At 41.2% G+C, this 20,360-nt stretch overlaps 1 protein-coding gene across 2 annotated transcripts in view; it reads left to right on the top strand.

The window, feature by feature from the left end:
* Window positions 1–11,679: 11,679 nt before the first annotated feature.
* The window catches only part of LOC145351941 (fibroblast growth factor receptor-like 1), a 134,502-nt gene continuing 125,821 nt past the window's right edge, over window positions 11,680–20,360 (top strand). The window contains exons 1-2 of one of the 2 annotated variants that reach the window (XM_080201748.1): window positions 11,680–12,053; window positions 18,321–18,423. In XM_080201748.1, the coding sequence (XP_080057874.1) occupies window positions 18,339–18,423 (85 nt within the window). In that variant the 5' untranslated portion in view covers window positions 11,680–12,053; window positions 18,321–18,338. Of the gene's footprint in view, window positions 12,054–18,320; window positions 18,431–20,360 lie in introns of those variants that run through there. The other variant, XM_080201749.1, reaches the window with a different exon arrangement.

Below are 20,360 nucleotides of genomic sequence, written 5' to 3'. Positions count from 1 at the left end.
TGTCAGACTTCTGAATGGGCTTACCTTGCACTAAGTTAATCTTTCTCTACACCCTAGCTGTGGCTGTAACACTACATTCTGCACTCTCTCCTTCTCTATGAACAGTATATTGTATAGTGTACAAGAAACAATACTTTTCACAATGTTAATACATGTGACAGTGATAAATCAAATCAAATTGCTGATCATAACCTATCCCCTGTGCTGCCTGACATGTTGCTGCAAGGGTTCTTTCTCTTTGTGTTGCAGTCCCCATGCAGTCATGGCCTTGGGCATTTTAAACCCTCTTCAACCTGCTATTGATAGCTATCTCTTCAGCCACATGCTCTGGAATAACCTCTCTATATATCATGCCCTCTACAGCTCCAAACCCTATGTGGTCACTCACTCTCACTCCCAATATTTTTCTCCATTAGGAATCATAGAACCCTACAGTGCAGAAAGAGGCCCTTCGGCCCATCGAGTCTACACCGAACACAATCCCACCCAGGCCCTACCCCCATATCCCGACATATTATACCCACTAATCCCTCTCACTTACGCATCCCTAGACACTAAGGGGCAATTTCTTAGCATAGCCAATCAACCTGACCCGCACATCTTTTGGACTGTGGGAGGAAACCGGATCACCCGGAGGAAACCCACGCAGACACAAGGAGAATGTGCAAACTCCACACAGACAGTGACCCGGGCCAGGAATCTTCCCTGATGTAAAGTACAGAATATAAAATAAAATGCCGGAAATGCTCAGCAGTCAGACAGTGGCTCGAGAGAAGCACGTGATGAATATTGAGGATTAGGATGCTATAGATTGTGGATTTGGGAGTTATCATTTATTGCATTCACATGCAATTATCCTAAAGTCGATATCTGGATGATGTATTAAATAAGCATCAGTTGCCTGTGGCTCTTCTAACATTTCATTTCTACCTCCCACCCTTTTCCAGTTGGATCATGCTAACATGGAAACAAAACCAAAAGTGTTTTTATTGTGGGAATAAAAAACTAATCATTAAGCACTTTGTGTTCAGAATATTTAATGGAAACCCATTGCATTTAGTACAGCAACACCACTGTTATTGATAGTTTCCTTGGTTGCAACATTTTTGGTAAATTATCCTCAGTTTGCTATTAGATGGAATTTTTATCATAAAATTAATATCCAATAAGTCTTAATTTTACGCATCTTAAAGTTTGCTTTGAATTTAACTACTGAGAAGTTTGGTAAATACTTCAATCATCCAGAACTTTTGATTTCTAGTGATCCATAAGCTAAATACATTAATTTGATTAAAATAGCAAATTACACATTCTACCAGACACTTGGCCATTTGCTAAATATGTTTTGGCAATTCTGAATTTTTGTCTTGTAGCTCCCAAAAATCATTTCAAACAATTAAAAACTTTTTCAGGTTAAATGAAGATTGCAGAGCCTTGTTCCAGTGAATGGAGGGATGCATCAATTGTGGGACTTGGAGTAAAAGCGGCAGACAAATTTTGATACTGATTGAATGTCCATGGGCTGGTAGAATAGAGTTGGGAATAAGAAAAGAGCTTCCGATAATGGAGGACGGAGAAACAACAGTCGAATGCTGACAAAGAAAAGGAGACTGCAACTTGAATAGATTATGCAATGAAGTAAAGACCACATTTATTTTTCTAATGTCCAAAGATGTGCGGGTTACGGTGTTTGACGTGGAAAATTGCCCCATAATGACAGGGAGAATAGCAGGGTAAATACATGCTAAGGGGATAGGGATTGTTGCAGAGCAGACATAATGGGCCAAATGGCCTCCTTCTGCACTGTAGGGATTCTATAGCAATAGAATCTGATCATCTGCTTCCATCATCCTCTTAGCTAGCCAGATCCAGGTCATCACCATTTGTGTAAAAAAAAAGTAGCATCCCTCAGCATCTTAGATTTAAACTTCTTTATAAATCTGTGTCCCATAGTTCTTGTGCTATCAGCTAATAGAAACAGCTATTCTTTTGTCTACCTTATCTAAAACTGCCATAATCTTGTACACTTCTATCAAATTTGTCTTCAGTTTCCTTTTTAACAAGGAGAACCATCCCAGGTTAACTAAATCAAAAGCAAATACTGCGGACCCTGGAAACTCAAATAAAAATTGAAAATGCTGGAAAAACGCAGCAGGTCTAGCAGCCTCGCTGAAGAAAGAGAAACTGACTTAATGTTGTTTCAGGGCTCTGAAAATGCTCTCTGACCTGATTTTTACCAGCATTTTTTGTTCTCTCATCTTATCTTGTAACCAAAATCTTTCATCCTAGAATCTTTTATTCTGGTAATTCTCCTCTGCACCTCTGTGTGAGCTCCTTATGCTTAAATCACAAACAAATAGCATGCAGGGAAGCAAATAGAATGTTGGTCTTTATTTCAAAGGGAATAGAGTATAAAAATAGGGAAGTCTTGCTAAAATGATAAAAGGCACTAGTTAGATCACACTTGGAATACTGCAAACAGTTTTGGTCCCCTTATCTGAGGAGAGACAAAAACCATAGAATCCTATAGTGCAGAAAGAGGCCATTTGGCCCATCAAGTCTGCACCAACCACAAAGTATACTGGCATTGGGTGCAGTCCAAAGAAGTTTCACTAGATTGATTCTGGGTATGGAGGGGTTTTCTTATGAGAGATTGAGTAGGTTGGATCAGTACTAATTGGGAGTTTGGAAGAATGAGAGACTATCTTGTTGGGACGTATGATTCTCAGGGAGTTTGACTAGGTAGATCTGAGATGTTGTTTCCCTTTGTGGGACAGTCTAGGACCAGAGGGCATAATCTGAGTGAGGGGTCTCCCATTTAAAACAGATGATGAATTTCTTCTCTCAAAGGGAATGTTTTTCCACAGAGAGCTACAGAGGCTGGGTCATTAAGTAGGTTCAAAGCTGGGATAGACATTTTTAATCAGTAAGAGACTCGAGGAATACAGGAATAATGCAGAAAAGTAGAGATGAGGATTATCAGATCAGTCATGATCACATTGAGTGGACCAGACTCAATGGGCCAAATGGCCTACTTCTGCTCCTATGTCTTATGCTCTTATTGTTCCTTAAGTATGGTGAATTATATACAACACTCTAGTTGAGATCTTACCAGAACTTTTTAAAGGTTCAGAATATAACTGCCCTGCTTTTTATTTAACGCCTCTGTTTAAGAAGCCCTAGCTTTGCTGAAAATAATTTTTTATTCTTTCATGGGATGTGGGCGTCACTGCCCGGGCCTGCATTTGTTGCACATCCTAATCACCCTTGAGAAGATGGTGGTGAACTATCTTCTTGAATCACTGCAGTTCATCTGGTGCAGGCTAAGAAGTGAGTTCCAGGATTTTGATTCAGTGACAGTGAAGGAATGGTGCTACATGGTGTGTAATTTGGAGGGGAACTTGCATGTGGCCATGTTTCCATGTGTCTGTTACTCTTGTCTTTTGAGGCAGTAAAGGTCATGAGTTTGAACATAGAACATTACAGCACAGTACAGGCCCTTTGGCTTCAATGTTGTGCCAAGCTATGTCTCATCCTAAGATCCCATCCCTATAGTTCTGGATTGCTCCATGTGCCTATCCAATAATTGCTTGAAAATTCCTAAAGTGTCCGACTCCACTATCACAGCAGGCAGTCCATTCCACACCCCAAACACTCTGAGTGAAGAATTTACCTTGGACATCCCTCCTATATCTCCTACCATGAACCTCATAGTTATGCCCCCTAGTAACAGCTACATCCATCCAAGGAAATAGTCTCTGCACGTCCACTCTATCAATCCCTCTCATCATCTTATAAACCTTTATTAAGTGGCCTCTCATCCTCCTCTGCTCCAAAGAGAAAAGTCCCAGCTCCCTCAACCTTTCCTCATAAGACCGACCCTCCAAACCAGGCGACATGCTGGTAAATCTCCTCTGCACTCTCTCCAATGCTTCCACATCCTTCTTATAATGAGGTGACCAGAACTGAACACAATATTCCAAATGTGGTCTCACCAATGTCCTGTATAATTGCAGCATAACCCCACGCTCTTAAACTCAAACCCCCTGTTAATAAATGCTAACACACTATAAACCTTCTTCACAGCTCTATCCACTTGAGTGGCAACCTTCAGAGATCTGTGGATATGAACCCCAAGATCTCTCTGTTTCTCCATGTTCCTTAGAACACTGACATTGACCCTATAGTCTGCATTCAGGTTTGTCCTACCAAAATGAATCACCTCACACTTATCAGTTTGGAAGGTGATGTCAGAGGAGCCATGGTGAGTTGCTGCAATGCATCTTGTAAATGGTACACAGGGCTGCCACTCTGCATTGGAGAGGGAGGAAGTTAAGGTACATAAGTTGATGGAGTGTCGATCAAGTTGGGCGCGGTGTCCTGAATTGCGTCAGGCTTCTGAAATGATTAGAATTACATTCATTTGGCAAGTGGAGAATATCCATCACATTCCTGACTTGTGCCTTGTAGATGTTGAAGACATTTTGAGGAGTCAGACGGTGTACTACTTGCTACAGAATTCCCAGCCTCTGACCTGTTCTTGTAGCCACAGTATTTACATGGCTATCCAGTTCAGTTTCTCACCAGTGGTCATCCCAGGATATTGATAGAAGGGGGATTCAGTGATGGTAAATGTTGAGGGAAGATGGTTAGATTCTCTCTTGTTGGAGATGGATATTGCCTGACACTGTGTGGTGTGAATGTTACTGCCTCTAAATGGCCTATGCCTGAATGTTATCCAAATCATAGTCATAGAACTCTACCACATGAAAAAAGGCCCTTTGGCCTATTGTGCCTGCACCAGTCAAAGACAAACTATCCAACTATTTTAATCCCATTTTCCAGCACTTGTCCTATAGCCTTGTGTGCCTTGGCATCATAAGGACACATCTAAATACTTTTTAAATGTTATGAGGGTCTTTGACTCCAACACCTTTCAGGCAGTGAGTTCCAGACTCCCACCACCCTTTACATGAAAAAGTTTTTCCTCACATCCCCTCTAAACTTTCCTTAAATTTATGCCCTGTTGTCATTGATCCTTCCACCCAGGAGAAAAGTTTCTTCTTGTCTACTTTATCGATATTCTATATAATTTTAAACATCTCAATCTTGTTCTCCCTCTGTTTCCCCTGCTCCAAGAAAAACAATCCCAATCTCTCTTCATAACTAAAACTCTCCAGCCAGGCAACACCCTGGTAAATCTCTTCTTTCCAGTGCTATCACATCCCTCCTTTGATATGGATTCGAGAACTGCACATAACACATAATTAGCTGTGACCTAACCAAAATTTTATATAGTTCCAGCATAACCTCCCTGCTCTTTAACTCAATGCCTTGGGTGATAAAAACAAGTATACCATATGTCTTCTTAGCCACCTTCCCCGTCTGTCCTCCTAACTTAAGGGAGCGGTGTACACACATACACACCAAAGTCCCTCCGACACTAGGTGCTTCCCAGGGCCCTGCCATTCCTCATGCCTTGTTTGTCCTGCCCAAGTGCATTTCTTCACACCTATTCAGATTGAATTCCATTTGCCACTGATCAGCCCTGCTGACCAGCCCCTCTTTATCCTCCTGTAATCTAAGGCTATCCTTCTTACTACCTACCACCCTACCAATTACTGCATGTGGGCACAGGCTGCATCAGCAATCATTGTGACTAGTACTGAACATTGTATCCGTGAACATTTCTCTGCTGACCTGATGATAAAGGGAAGGTCATTGACAAAGCAGCTGATGATGGTTGAGCCCAGGATACTACCCTGCAGAAATGTCCTGAGTCTGAGACTATTGTCCTGTAGTAGTCATAAACATCTTCTTTTGTGCTATGTATGACTCTAACTATTGAGACTTTTCTCTCTGATTGACATTGACTTCAGTTTTGCTAGGGCTGCTTGATGCCACACTGAGTCAAATGCTGCTTTGATATCAAGGGCAGTCACTTCCATTTCCCTCTTGAGTTCAGCATTTTTCCCATGTTTGGACAAAGACTGAGGTCGGAAGCCAAATGCGCTGTAGTACCCAAACTGAGTGTCAGTGAGAGGGTTACTGCTGTCTAGGTGTCACTTGGTAGCACTGTCAACAGTCACTTCCATTACTTTATTAATAATTGAGAGGAGTCTGTTGGGGTGGTAATTTACCAGAGTGGATTTATCCTGCCTTTTGTGGACAAATCATATATTCCCTCCTTGATGGATAGATGTCAGTGTTGTGCCTGTACTTGGACAACTTGGCTAGTTGAGCGGCTAATTCTAGGGCAGAAATCTTCAATACTATTGCCAGATGATGTCAGCATCTATAGACTTTGCAGTATAGTACAATATGTTCTGCATCTTCAAGTGTCTGTACACATTGTTTAAAACTGTGCCATTAAATCTATGTTGCCTACCCTTCCTGCCAAAATGCTTCACCTCACAATTCTATATATTAAATTCCATCTGCCACTTGCCTGCCCATTTTGCTAATATATTTGTGTAATGTTGCAGATGATTAGTGTTGTTCACACTGCTTACCAATTCTCCAAATTTGATCTCATTGAAATTTTACTCTGCATTTCAATGTCCATGTCATTTACATATAGCAACAACTCTATGGTTCCAGCACTGACCATTGGGCAACTTTACTGTCGAACAACCTTCAGTCTGAAAATTTGCTTTCTGTCCTTAAGACCATTTTTTAAAAATTAAATGGATACTGACCCTCCTATTCCATGAGTCCCAATTTTTCTAACCAACATTTTATGGGGGATTTGGTCAAACCCTTTCTTAATATCCATATAGAAAACATCCATTCTCAATAACCATCTCTGTTAATTTATCAAAACGTTCATTTGAACCAGTCAAACACAATCTGCCTTTTACAAATCTAAGTGACTCTCCTAAATTAGCTCAGACCTCTCCCAAGCGGCTGTTATTTTTCCTGAATATCGTAGCTAAAACCTTACTCATCACTGATATTAACCTGACAGCAATTGGAATGTCCTTACACCCTTTCTTGAAAGAGGGTGTCACAGGTGGCACATTCCAATCCTTTTCCATCCTGCTCAACTCTAGAGAAGATTAGAAAATTATGGCAAGTCCTATCACTATCTCCACCCCCACTTCCCCAAGCAACCCAGTATGCAAGCCATAAAAAGCAGACAGCTTATCCATTATAAGCATAGCCAGCTTTTCCAGTTCATACTGTCTATTTTCACCCCCATCCATTACCTCCACCATCTCTGCTTCTACTTTGTTAGCATCCACTTTGCAAGCACTGATAGAAAGTACTCCAGCCTAGCCTGTGAAGGTGCAGTACTAACCAGGCTTTGTTAAATCTTACATGGCAAATGGACTCTGGCGCTTCTGTTTATACATCTTTTTCTAAGACCATCGGTTTAGAAGCGCCTTGGATGTTGGTCATGAGAAGATCTTGTACATTGATCTGTTGTGGTACTGTGCCTTCGTGTACGGTAGTTGCGAAATAAAATGGGAAAACTAAAAAAAAGCCTGTGCCTCTAAACACATATCACCTTCTTTGTCCCTTAAAGCCCCCATCTCACTTTTTACTATCTGGTTACTGTTTACATATTAATAGAAGGTTTTTGGATTTACATTAAAGACCATTCTGTTCTTGTTGTCTTTCTTGTCTGTCTTATTTCTCTTTTCACTTCCCTCTCAACCTATTGTATTTGACCTGGTTACCACTTGAACAGTTCACCATACATGTTCTTTTTTTTTGTTTTATCACATTCTCTATCTTCTCCTTTATCACTTAAGAGCCCTAACTTCACCCACACTCCCTTCCCCTGCTGTTCAAACATTCCTAAGCTACAGATGAAACATTTCCTCCAAAATCACGTCACCCATAGTCCCATTTCAGATTTTCCTGTTAGTTTTTCGGTTCCATTGTGCACTGGCTAGATCCCTTCTCATCCTATTGAAGAAAGCCCTCTTTCATTTTAGAAGGTCTACCTTAGATTGTTTCCAGCTCTTTCTCCATTGCTCGTCTAACCTTATGATACAACGATCACTCTTACCCAAGTGTTCCTCCACAGTGACTTGATACACATGGCCCACTTCTTTCTCCAGCAATACCTCTTTCCTAGTTGGAGCAAGAACATTCTTAACACGTTTCAGAAATTCCTTCCTCTCCTTTCTCTTTACTCTAACATCATTCCAATATTTCAGTAATTAAAGTCCCCCAGTATGACCATTCCATGATCTTTGCACATCTCTGTGATTTCCTTCTCCATCTTTCTCTCGCTATTTGGAGGCCTATAGAGTACCACAGAAGCATGATCATACCTTTTTGTTTCTCAACTCTAACTGAACCAACCTATCATGGTGCCCTCAAGGTCATCCTCTCTTTCCAACACAATCTCTTCCCTAATTCATATTATCATTCACCTCCCTTTTTTCCCTTTGCTACCTCTTTTGAACACTTTGTATCTATGAATATTGAGTTGTAATAAGCCATGTTTCTTTTATTGCCAAAATATCATATTCTCACATAGCTATTATGCTTGTAGCTCACCAATCTAATTCGCAACACTTAACATGCATTGTAAACCTATCTTTTTTTATTCCTTATAGTCTTCCTTAGTCTGTTCCTGTCTAACTTGGTATTACTTCCTTCTCTAGTACTGTTCCAACCCTCTCATCCTTCATGCATCACATTCCTCATTTCTATTTCAATATGCTGGCGCCCATCTCCTGCAATTTAATTTAAACTCTCCTTAACCACAATAATAAACTTCCACATGAGTCCATTGGTCCCAACCCTGGTGAGGCTGGACAATCTCTTTTGAATGGGTTCCTCTACCTGGAACTGGTCCCAATGCCCCAGAACCAAGACTCCAACCACAAATTTATCCTCCAGATCATCCGAGTGCGATCTTGCTAGCACGTGGCACCGGAAAGTAATCCAGAGAGTAATTTTTTTGGATCCTACTCTATGACTTCCTCCCTATCTCCTGAAAGTCTGATCATAGGATTTCATTACCTTCCCTCCATTGGTACATTGCTTTAATTTTACAAGCATTCTTCAACAATCAAAGATACACATTGAAGATGGATTCTGAGCTTCAAGGAGTATGTGAGCTCCCGAGTTATAATCCACTGGTGGATGATGCCCCATATACAGCTGATGTTATGATCCACTTTTGATCCTATTAAGAGGTCAAATAATGGTGTACCTGTACTTTGTATATCTAAGGAGGTGCAAGTTAAAAATTCCATCATTAAACGTAACCTGATGTATTGACTTTGTGCTACTGTCGACTTGTTACTTTTAATAAATCTGATTCATAGGTTTCAGCTTAAGTTGCAGAGTCTGGTAGAATGTTTATTCTTCCACAACTTGAAGCCTAGGAAAACACAAGGGTGCTTGTATCAATTCATAAGCTAACTAATAATAAGGGCATTTCCACTCTCACTCTGCAGTCGTAACAGTTTGCATTTATTTGGCGCCGTTAACTTGGAAAAATATCCGAAGGCACCAGAGTGTCTCCCGCTGGTGCAATGGTGAACAGTTAATACTTTAAATGATATCATTATCAAGACCCATTAAATCGGTCGTCAAGATGATACCAATGCATTCGCAACATTTCAGAGGCATTTGATTCCATTCAGTGAGCTACACCTAAGCGCTCAGCACAGACGTGGAGAAACTATTGAGCCTTTGCAATATTATACCAGTTCAGCCGAGAGCCAGGCGTTACGAGGAAGGTCAGAAAGTGACAGACCCATTTATTCAGTGGCAGGACACCTGGGATTCGTCGGACTGAAGTCAGTCACTCATTTTCCATTCTATTTTGTCCCCTTCCCTGCTGGGCTCGAACACAAAAATCAAGGCTGCCACTACAGGGCAGCAGTGAGACAGTGCTGAGACAGATGAGAATTTAAACCAAAGCCCCGTCTGCCCGCCCGGGCAGATGCAAATGATCCTTGGCACTAACTTGAAAAAAAGTGTTACCCTTGGTGCCCTGGTCAATGCAAAAACAAATGATCTGGTTATACGTTGCTATTTGTGGGAGTTTGCTGCGTGAAAATTGGCTGTCACATTACTTACAATTGACTGCTCTTCAATAGTAATTAATTAACAGTAAAAGCATTTTGGGACATCTTGTTGTTGAGAAGGGTGTCTTTTAAATACAAATCTTATTTTCTTTCCTTTCTGAAGGTCTTAAACCATCGTGTGCTGTAATAATTTGAACTCCATTAGCCTCAGTATTTTTCACCAGTTCTCACCAAGTGGTCATTCCTAACCAGTATGAGTGAGCCATTCAACCATAGTGAGTATTCCACAATCAAACTCAAACCCATGCTCACCCAACATTTACCTTCCAGAAACAGAGATCCACCTGATGTTTCCCTTCTTGATCAGGGGACATTGCTTCCAGTTGTGGGGATTCTGCAGAGAATAGGTCCTGAGATCTTAACCAATCTTTCTAACACAAGAGAGTTTGGCAGAATTGAGGATACCTTCAGATAATATGCAAAAAAAATTGCCTGATCAGTGAGAAGGTCAGGGCTCAATTTTCAGCCCGCATTGAGATAATTCGTGACATCTAGGCAATAGCCTGGAGGAATTGTCACTGGACTAATAATCCATAGACCCAGAGCAATGCTTTGGAGGCCCAGGTTTGACTCCCATGGCAGATGGTGACATTTGAATTCAATAAAAATCTGGAATTTAACGTCCAATTATGACATGCTTGTCATAAAAATCCATCTGATTCACTAATGTCTTTTGGGGAAGGAAATCAGCCATCCTTACCTGGTCTGGCCTACATGTGACTCCAGACCCACAACTCAAGGGCAATTAGCGATGAGCAATCGGTGATGCCCATATTCCATAAAGAAGAATTTTGAAAAACTGTTGAAGAATTAGACTAGAATTAGCCTCAAAGTACCTGGAGGTGAGTGAGGAGATTGTGCAGATCTCTTGCCAATCCCCCCACTGCCCCCCATCCCCACCCTAACAGCTACTCACAAATACCTTGTGGAAAGTACCCCCTATTTAATCATTAAGTGAGAGCAGGCTTGGCATCTGTTGTGATGTTGTCCTTGGTTAAATATGGTTGTTTATGGTCATGGCCATGAAAAATGAGAAGCCAGTTTGACAAAGTCAGGATGCTTTGAAACTTCAGTGACAGTTAGTATCTTTGGGATGACACAGTGGCATGTGGTTAGCACTGCTACCTCATGGTGCCAGGGACCCAGTTTCGATTCCAGCCTTGAGTGACTGTATGAAGTTTGCATGTTCTCCCCATCTCTGCGTGGGTTTCCCCCGGGTGCTCTGGTTTCCTCTCAAAGTCCAAAGATGTGCAGATTAGATGGATTGGCCATGCTAAACTGTCCCTTGGTGTCCCAAGATGTGTAGGCTAGGAGGTTTAAGCGGAATACATAAGTGGGAGGTTACGGGGACAGGGCCTGGGTATGCTGGGAGAGTTGATGGAGGCTCGAATGGCCTCCTTCTGCACTGCACGGATTCTATGAAAGGTTGGACACTGAGAATGTGTTGAGATGCTAGATCTCTTATCCAGTGTGTTATTCATTAACCCCGAGTGCACGGGCAGCGACTCGGATCTTCCAGCAGAGGGCGGCAGGCAGCAGAGGTGCAATTTGATTGGTGAAAAGTTTCCCAGCCGCTATGAAAGTTTGGAGGAGTTTGAGGCTGGTCCAACAGTGTGTCCGGTACCGCCAACCTGACACGGAGCAATAGCATCGGCCAGCAATCTCAGGGACAGAACTCCATGTATATATAGAAAAGAATATCAGTCATGACTGATACCAGCGAAACCTTCCAAATTGGGACACTCTATCGGACTTTTCTAGGGATGTATGTGGCCGCCAAGGGATCTTACAGTGACATTTAAATCGCTCTCTTTACCTACCAACAGATTCTGGAAATAAATCATCCATTTTCTAAATCATAAACATACTGAAAGTTACAAACGCCCCACATTTGTTTTAGTACTGGAGCATTGTCTGGACCAGGACAACGATGGATTGATTTGTGATAAAGGTTTTATGGAAAATCGTTTGATCTGGTGGCTACAGACATTGTGGGTAAGTCGTTTTATTTGAAAGAGAAAGTATAATTGGAGTGCTCACAGTTTGTTTTAAGAACGTGTGTGTGTGAAGTGTGAGAGAAACAGATGCATAGACAGGCACAGTGAGGTGGATTGAAGTGAAGATTGAGGGACAAAAAAACATCAAGGATAAAGCGAGAAGAGGATGAGACAGAAGGTGATGAAAGTAGAGAGACGCTGAAAGTAGGCAGAGACAGAAAGGGGAGGAGGATGAGGGTGTGAGGAATGAGAAGGAGAAGGAGTGAGAAATATGAATGAAAGGAGGAGAGGGGGAGAAAGATGTAAAGAAGGTGACAAAGAAGGAACTTTGGAGCACGGGGAATGTCAGGAGTTAAGGTGAACATTTGTAAACGCCTGGGTACCTCCTGGATAATATAAATCTAATGCAGCTGGGTACAATCGAGAATAAAGGGGGTCCTTTACTCAGTGCCCTGGGAGTGGAAAGATTGAAACTCTGCAACAAAAAGCTACTATTCCTACAAAGTGATTTTTTTAAAAAAGTAATTTAAATGCTGCTGTAAAACACTCCCTGCTTGTTTCTTGGTTTCATTAATATCAGCAGCCACAATTTGCTGTAATTTTAATTTCTGCATTTTAGCTCTTGCTGTTCAAAGCAAATGTAAAAGAAAACCGCCCAGACTTTATTTTCTTTTCTCTCTGTTTGGTTAGGCACCAGAATTAATATTTGGAAAAATATATTGGAAATCTGAGAAATAGAGTTTCTATAAAGCTGCCTTTCAGAGTTTGCCAATGAGGGATAAGCTATAGAGAGAATGCCAATACAAGTCAATGTTGTATGAGAATGTTACAATGGTATAAGAGAGTATATTATATGTTAATAACTAATATATTATATAATTTATTAATACAGTATAGTGATAATTCATATATGTGTAAATAAATACAAATATATGAAATACAAGATCCTGAGGGGACTTAATAAAGTAGATATTGGAATGTTTTCACTTGTGAGACAGACTAGATCTGTGGGGATATAGTTTAAGAATAAGGCAGAAAGGAGGAGAAATTATTTCTTTCAAAATAACCAGTGGAATTCTCTTCCCCACAAAGTAGCCGAGACCTTGATTCAAGGCTGAGGTAGACACACTTTGACAGACAAGGGAGTGGAGGATTAAGGGAAGCAGACAAGAAAGTGGACTTAAGACCACAACTAGATCAGTCATGATTGTAATGAATTAAGCAGGCTCGAAGAACTGAACTCTTAAGCACAATGTTCCTATTGGAGAGCGTTACACTGATATCTGTGGGGCATGTGAGAAGGTGTTATTATGAGAAGTGTATGATAATGTTCTACTGAGGGGTGTGGAGTAAATGAGAGAGTGTTACACATGAACTATAAGGAATTTGTCTCTGAGGGTTGGACGGTATGTGAGAATTACAAGTGAGGATTGTGAAGAATTTGAAAGAAAATTACTGTGAAGATTGTAGGGCATATTAGAGAGTTTAAGTTAAAGTTTATTTATTAGTGTCACAAGTAGGCTTGCATTAACAATGCAATGAAGTTACTGTGAAAATCGCCTAGTCACCACACTCCAGTGCCTGTTCAGGTACAAAGTGGGAGACGGCTAATGCATCTAATCAGCACATCTTTTGGACTGTGGGAGGAAACTGGAGCACCCGGAGGAAATCTACGCAGACACGGGGAGAACATGCAAACTCCACACAGACACTAACCCATGCCAGGAATCGAACCCGGGTCCCTGGCGCTGTGTGGCAGCAGTGCTAACCTCTGTACCACCGAGTGATAATGTGAACAGTACATCAGAGGTTTGCAATTAAGTTTTAAGGTCTATCAGAATGCTACAAAGACTGTTGTGTTTTATATCACTTGCAGGCAGAAATGTAGGAGATGCTAGATAGAGTGAAGTTGTGGCATATATCTAGAAGTGTGGGTGTAATTATATTAAAGAGTGAAGCTGTGGCATATATTTAAGTGTGGGTATGGTTACATTAAAGAGTGAAGCTGTGGCATATATCTAAAAGTGTGGTTATGGTTATATTAAAGAGTGAAGCTGTGGCATATATCTAAGTGCAGGTATGGTTATATTAAAGAGTGAAGCTGTGGCATATATCTAAAAGCGTGGTTATGACTATATTAAAGAGTGGAACTGTGGCATATATCTAAGTGCAGGTATGGTTATATTAAAGAGTGAAGTTGTGGCATATATCTAAGTGTAGGTATGGTTATATTAAAGAGTGAAGCTGTGGCATATGTCTAAAAGTGTGCAAATAGTTATATTAAAGAGTGACAGAATGCCATGAAACATATCAAAAGGTTACAGTGGTGGGTAGAAAGTATATCACGACATTCTATTTTTGCTACTTAATGCAGTGCTTTATAACTAATAACATTTTGGATATTACGTATTATTGCTATTATAGACATGTTTTAACAGTCTTTGTACTATAAATATTTTTTAAAAAGAAGCAAAAGAGCTTTGGAAATGTCCTGAGGTCATGAAGTACATTTCATAAATGCAAGTCTTTTATTCTCTATAACACTTCTGTGATAGATAATCATGCCACAGTAATTTCTGTATTATTGCTGTAAAAAGATATTAAATGTAATCACTCCATGTTTTATGAACATTTTTATTCCTCTTGCATTTAAAGGACAGGGTTGTGTTTATCACATAAATAACACAGCTCTGTGATATATATATATATAGGTGAGTGTGTTACAATATGTAATATATAGAATATTGCTTTGTTATACACAGTAGTTATACAGCTCTGTATCATAGTTGCTATTTGTATTATGTATAATATTCCTCGTGCTTTATGTAGAGTAATAATACAAATCTGTGATAGCCAGGCCGTCTATTAAAAAAAACTTGCATTTATGGAGTGGTTTTCACAATCTTGGGTCTTCCCAAAGGGTTTTATATCCAATTAAGCAGTTTTGAAGAATTGTAATATAGGAAATACAGCAGCCAATTTGTTTGTAGCAAGATCCCACAGATGCCAATGAGATAATGTGGAAAAGCAGGTAATCTGTTTACATGATGTTACTAGAGGAATAAATATTGCCCAGTGCGGTAAGAGACCTTCCCTACTCTTCGAATAGTGCGGCAGGATCTTTTATGTCCTGCTGAGAAGGCGAGCGAGGCCTCGATTTAGCATTTCATCTGAAAGACAGCACCTCTTATGGTGGTGCATTCCCCTAGTACTGCACTGGAATGTCAGCAGCGATTTTGTACTCAAGCCTCTGGAGGGGACCTTGAACCCACAGCCTTCTGAGTCGGAGGCAAGAGACCAAACTTTGAGTAAATATCTTATGGATACTGCATATTGCGTCACTCCCTATATTATATATTATAGCAGTGCTCCCTGTGCAATTATCATGTTCTGTATAGGTGCATGGTTTTGTGTACTGTATATAACAACACAATATTTTACAAAATGTTGCACAGCCTTACATTATATAAAGAGAAACTGCTCTCTCTGTTGTAGTAAAACCGCTCGCTGTAAAGAATGACAAAGAATTTACAATTGTAAAATTATCATTACATCTCAGGATACCCATTATGGAGCATAGCTTTAATTTATGCACAGGGATAATATTAAATACAACATGAAATACAGCAGTGTTGCTTTGGGCATTACATAATTTCACAGCTCTACAGTAACAGAGATTTTATGTATACAATAGCAGAGCTCTGTGTTGTGTAGAGTCACATGGCTCTATTATCTACATAAATTGTATGTATTGTATACAGTTTGTTGTCTACAATAACACTGCTTGTTAATAGAAGCATTCTATTATATATAGGAACACAACTCTTCTCCAATAATATTGCCCTGTATTGTACAGATAGTGCTGATATTTACAGCAACTGTTCAGTTTACTATGTATCGTAACACTACTCTGAATTTTGTATACGAATACCGCACCATTATATACTGTAACACTGCTGTGTTATATGAAGTAATATAGTTTTTATGTACAATAAGCAGTTCTATATTATATCCAGTATGGATACTCGAATCATACATAATAATATGTATTATATCTCATTGAATAATGAAATAACCTCTAGGGCTACTCCCTATTTTCCTATATATACAATATCGACTCATAAAGTAGACCTATTAAAAACAGTACCATTATATACAGCATCACTGCTTTCAGTTATAGTGCTATTATCGTGTTAATTCTTGTAGTAAGAAGTCTCACCACACCAGGTTAAAGTCCAACAGGTTTATTTGGTAGCACAAGCTGTCGGAGTGTTCCTCCTACTTCAGATGAATGGAATGTTGTATTCACGAACAGGGTATGGACACAGTCTCAATTTACAAGATAATGCGAGTCTTTACAGGTAATCAAGTCTTTACAGGTAAAGACAATGCGAGTGGAGAGAAGGTTAAACACAGGTTAAAGAGGTGTGAATTGTTTCCAGCCAAGACAGTTAGTGAGATTTTGCAAGTCATAGGGGTTACAGATAGTGTGACATGAACCCAAGTTCCTGGTTGAGGCAGTCCTCATGTATGTAGAACTTGGCTATTAGTCTCTGCTCAGCGATTCTGCATGGTTGTGTGTCATGAAGGCCGTCTTGGAGGACGCTTACCCGAAGGTCAGAGGCTGAATGCTCTTGACTGCTGACGTGTTCCCCGACAGGAAGAAAACACTCCTGCCTGGTGATTGTCGAGAGGTGTTCATTCATCCATTGTCATAGCATCTGTATGGTCTCCCCAATGTACCATGCTTTGGGACATCCTTTCCTGCAGAGTACCAGGTAGACAATATTGGCTGAGTTGATTGATGGGTCGAGCACCATATCCCATTCTTATGAGGGCATCTTTCAGCATCTGTAGGTGTCTGTTGCAATCCTCCTCATCTGAGCAACAGTTCTGATGCGCCACAGCGAAAAACCACACAGACCTCCACAGAAGACAAACACGGGACACGGTGGACAGAGTACCCTTCATCGTCCAGTACTTCCCCGGAGCAGAGAAGCTACAACATCTTCTCCAGAGCCTTCAACATGTCATCGATAAGATGAACATCTCGCCAAGGCCATCCCCACACCCCCACTTCTTGCCTTCAAATAATTGCACAACCTCAAACAGACCAGTGTCAGCAGCAAACTACCCAGCCTTCAGGAGAACAGTGACCATTACACCACATGGCCCTGCCACAGCAACCTCTGCAAGACGTGTCGGTCAGATCATCAACACAGAGACCATTATCTCACATGAGAACACCATCCACCATCCACGGGACACACTCTTGCGACTCGGCCAAGGTTGTCTACCTGATACGCTGCAGGAAAGGATGTCCTGAGGCATAGTACATTGGGGAGACCGTGCAGACACTACGACAGCGGATGAATGAACACCACTCGACAATCACCAGGCAGGAGTGTTTTCTTCCTGTCGGGGAACACTTCAGCAGTCAAAGGCATTCAGCCTCTGATCTTCAGGTAAGTGTTCTCCAAGGCGACCTTCACGACACACGACAACACAGAATCACTGAGCAGAAACTGATAACAAGTTCGGCACACATGAGGATGGCCTCAACTGGGCTCTTAGGTTCATGTCACACTATCTGTAACCCCCATAACTTGCCTGGACTTGCAAAATCTAACAAACTGTCCTGGCTGGAGACAATTCATACTTCTTTAACCTATGCTTAACCCTCTCTTCACTCGCATTATCTGTACCTGTAAAGACTTGATTATCTGTGAAGACTTACATTCCAACCATTATCTTGTAAACTGAGTCTGTGTCTATCTATGCCCTATTTGTGAACACAACTCTTCACTCACCTGAAGAAAGAACAGCACTCCGAAAGCTTGTGCTACCAAGTAAACCTGTTGGACTTTAACCTGGTGTTGTGAGACTTCTTATTGTGCTTATCCCAGTCCAATGCTGGCATCTCTACATTGTAATTCTTCTAGCCTAACCCTACTCTATTATCGAGTAAAATAGCTCTGTATGATGCTTAGTAATGCTCCTTTGCACATAATAATGTAATAACTCCCAAGTCAGAATGCATGTGGCCTGGACGAAGTGTCTGAATTCATTCATTTTCTTATCTAATGAGCACTATAGTGGCACTGTGCTGATGTCCATGATTCTTGTCTGTATAGTGGATGTTTGAGTACCTGAGCTGTCACCCACTGAACCCCATAGGGGATCTGCTGGAGGAATTCATGGAAAACCTACTCTAGAGAAAGGCAAGTCAACTCATTCTTTTTCTTTTGCTTCATTTCTTTTCTAGCTTTGAACAAAGCAGTTGATGTCAAGAGGCAGTAAGCTGAGGATGGATTTGTTGTATCTCCTTGCCTTCACGCTGGTGTTTGAACTGTGCAGTAGTGTGAGGGGTAAGTAGTAAGTATCTTTTTGGCTAAACATTGAGTCGCTGAAGTGAAAGACTGACGTCCATGGGCTGGACACCCCAGCAAGGTTCCAAAGGTAGGCAAGGTAAATCGATTTAGGAATTCAATGCCAAGCTATGGACTTAAAAGCTTTTGGAATATAGGATAAAGGAATTATTGGGACAGTTTGAAGGAATGGGAGTTGATGCGGTAAGATTTCCTTTCAAAAGCTCTCTGTAAAGGGGAGCACTTGGAGGAAAATTGAACAGGTGGATTTACATACCCATGACTGAACTCAGTTCATTTTCCACCCTCTAATCTATCTTGGCACAGTAAGAAGACTCACAACACCAGGTTAAAGTCCAACTGTTTTATTTGGAATCACAAGCTTTTGGAGCATTCCTCCTTCACCAGTCAAACGCCGGCAGCTCCATTTCATTACCTAAGTTGGGCACTGGCAAGAGTATCCTGCCTGGGAGTATCTGCCCAATATCAGAGAGGGGTGACATGTAGGGGAATGGTGACCACTATAGTAAAAGAAAAAAGAACTTTGCATTTACATAGCACCTTTCACAACCTCAGGATGTCCCAGGGTACTTTGCAAACGATGAGTTCCTATTTTAAAGTGTACTCGATAATGTAATGTAGGAAATGTGCACAACAAGCTTCCACAAGCAACAATGTGATAATGAGCAAGTAATTTGGTTTGGGTATTGATTGAGAGATGAGTGTTGGCCAGGCCACTGGGAGGATTCCCCTGCTTGCTACAATATGGTGCTGTGAGATTTCTTGCATGGATGTAAGAGGGCAGACGGGGTCTTGTTTTAATATCTCATTCAAAAGATAACACCACTAACAGTGCGGCAATTCTGCATTCCTGATGCAGTGAAAACAGAGGTGTACCCTGCTAGCCCGACATTAACTCCGGACTTGGTTTCTTTTTAAAATTCCCAGGAGTTGGCCATCATTGACAAGGCTAGCACTTATTGTGCACTTTGTGTTTGTCCTTGAGAAGGAGCTGATGAACCACCTTCATAAACCATTGCAGTCAGTGTGGTGGTGTAAGTACTCCCAGTCTCGTGGGGCAGCAGTGTGCTACAGTGGTTAGCACTGTCGCCGCACAGCACCAGGAGCCTGGGTTCAATTCTGGCCTTGGGTGACTGTCTGTGGCGTTTGCATCTTTTCCCCATGTCTGCATGGGCTTTCTCTGGCTGCTCTGGTTTCCTCCCACAGTCCAAAGATGTGCAGATCAGGTGGATTGGCCATGATCAATATGTCAGGTTACGGGGTCAGGGCAGGGAAGTAGGTCTAGGTAGGGTACACCTTCAGAGGGTCAGTGCAGCCTTGATGAACCACATGGCCTCCTTCTACTTTGTAGGGACTCTCTGGATTTTATTGATTGGGTCTGGGATTTTCACCCAAGTTGATGAAGGAATGGTAATGTAATGATAGGAGAGCGACTGATTGGTAAAGGAACCTGAGACCCATCTTTTTCCAATCTGGACAATGGTGGGGTTCTCTGTGCGTTGGCTTAATGATGTGCGTATGGGCTCAGTGGATTGGTTAAATTTCCCCTTAGTATCAGGGGGATTAGCAGGGCAAATATGTGGAGTTACAGGGAAAGGCCCTGGGTGGGATTATTGTAGGTGCAGGCTCAATGGGCTGAATAGACTCCATCTGCACTGAAGGGCTTGTGGAGAAGCAGGTCAAATCAGATAGCAAATTTCAGATTTCCACATTTAACCATGTATGTGTGGATGCCAAACATTGCGCCATAATAATTCTGAACACTGATAGCCTTGCCATTACTATATTCCAATTGCAAAGTCCAAGTCTACGTTTAACCATTGCACATTCTAATTCTCTCCCAGTCCCTGTCTCCCTGTATTTTTGCCTTATTTCCTTGTTTTTATTTCCAGCGGCTCTCCCTCTCAACACCTGTT

Source organism: Carcharhinus amblyrhynchos, chromosome 13 (assembly GCF_965287045.1).
Source record: "Carcharhinus amblyrhynchos chromosome 13, sCarAmb.v2.hapA, whole genome shotgun sequence".
Lineage (NCBI taxonomy): Eukaryota > Metazoa > Chordata > Chondrichthyes > Carcharhiniformes > Carcharhinidae > Carcharhinus > Carcharhinus amblyrhynchos.
This window is presented reverse-complemented; position numbering and strand designations above follow the sequence as displayed.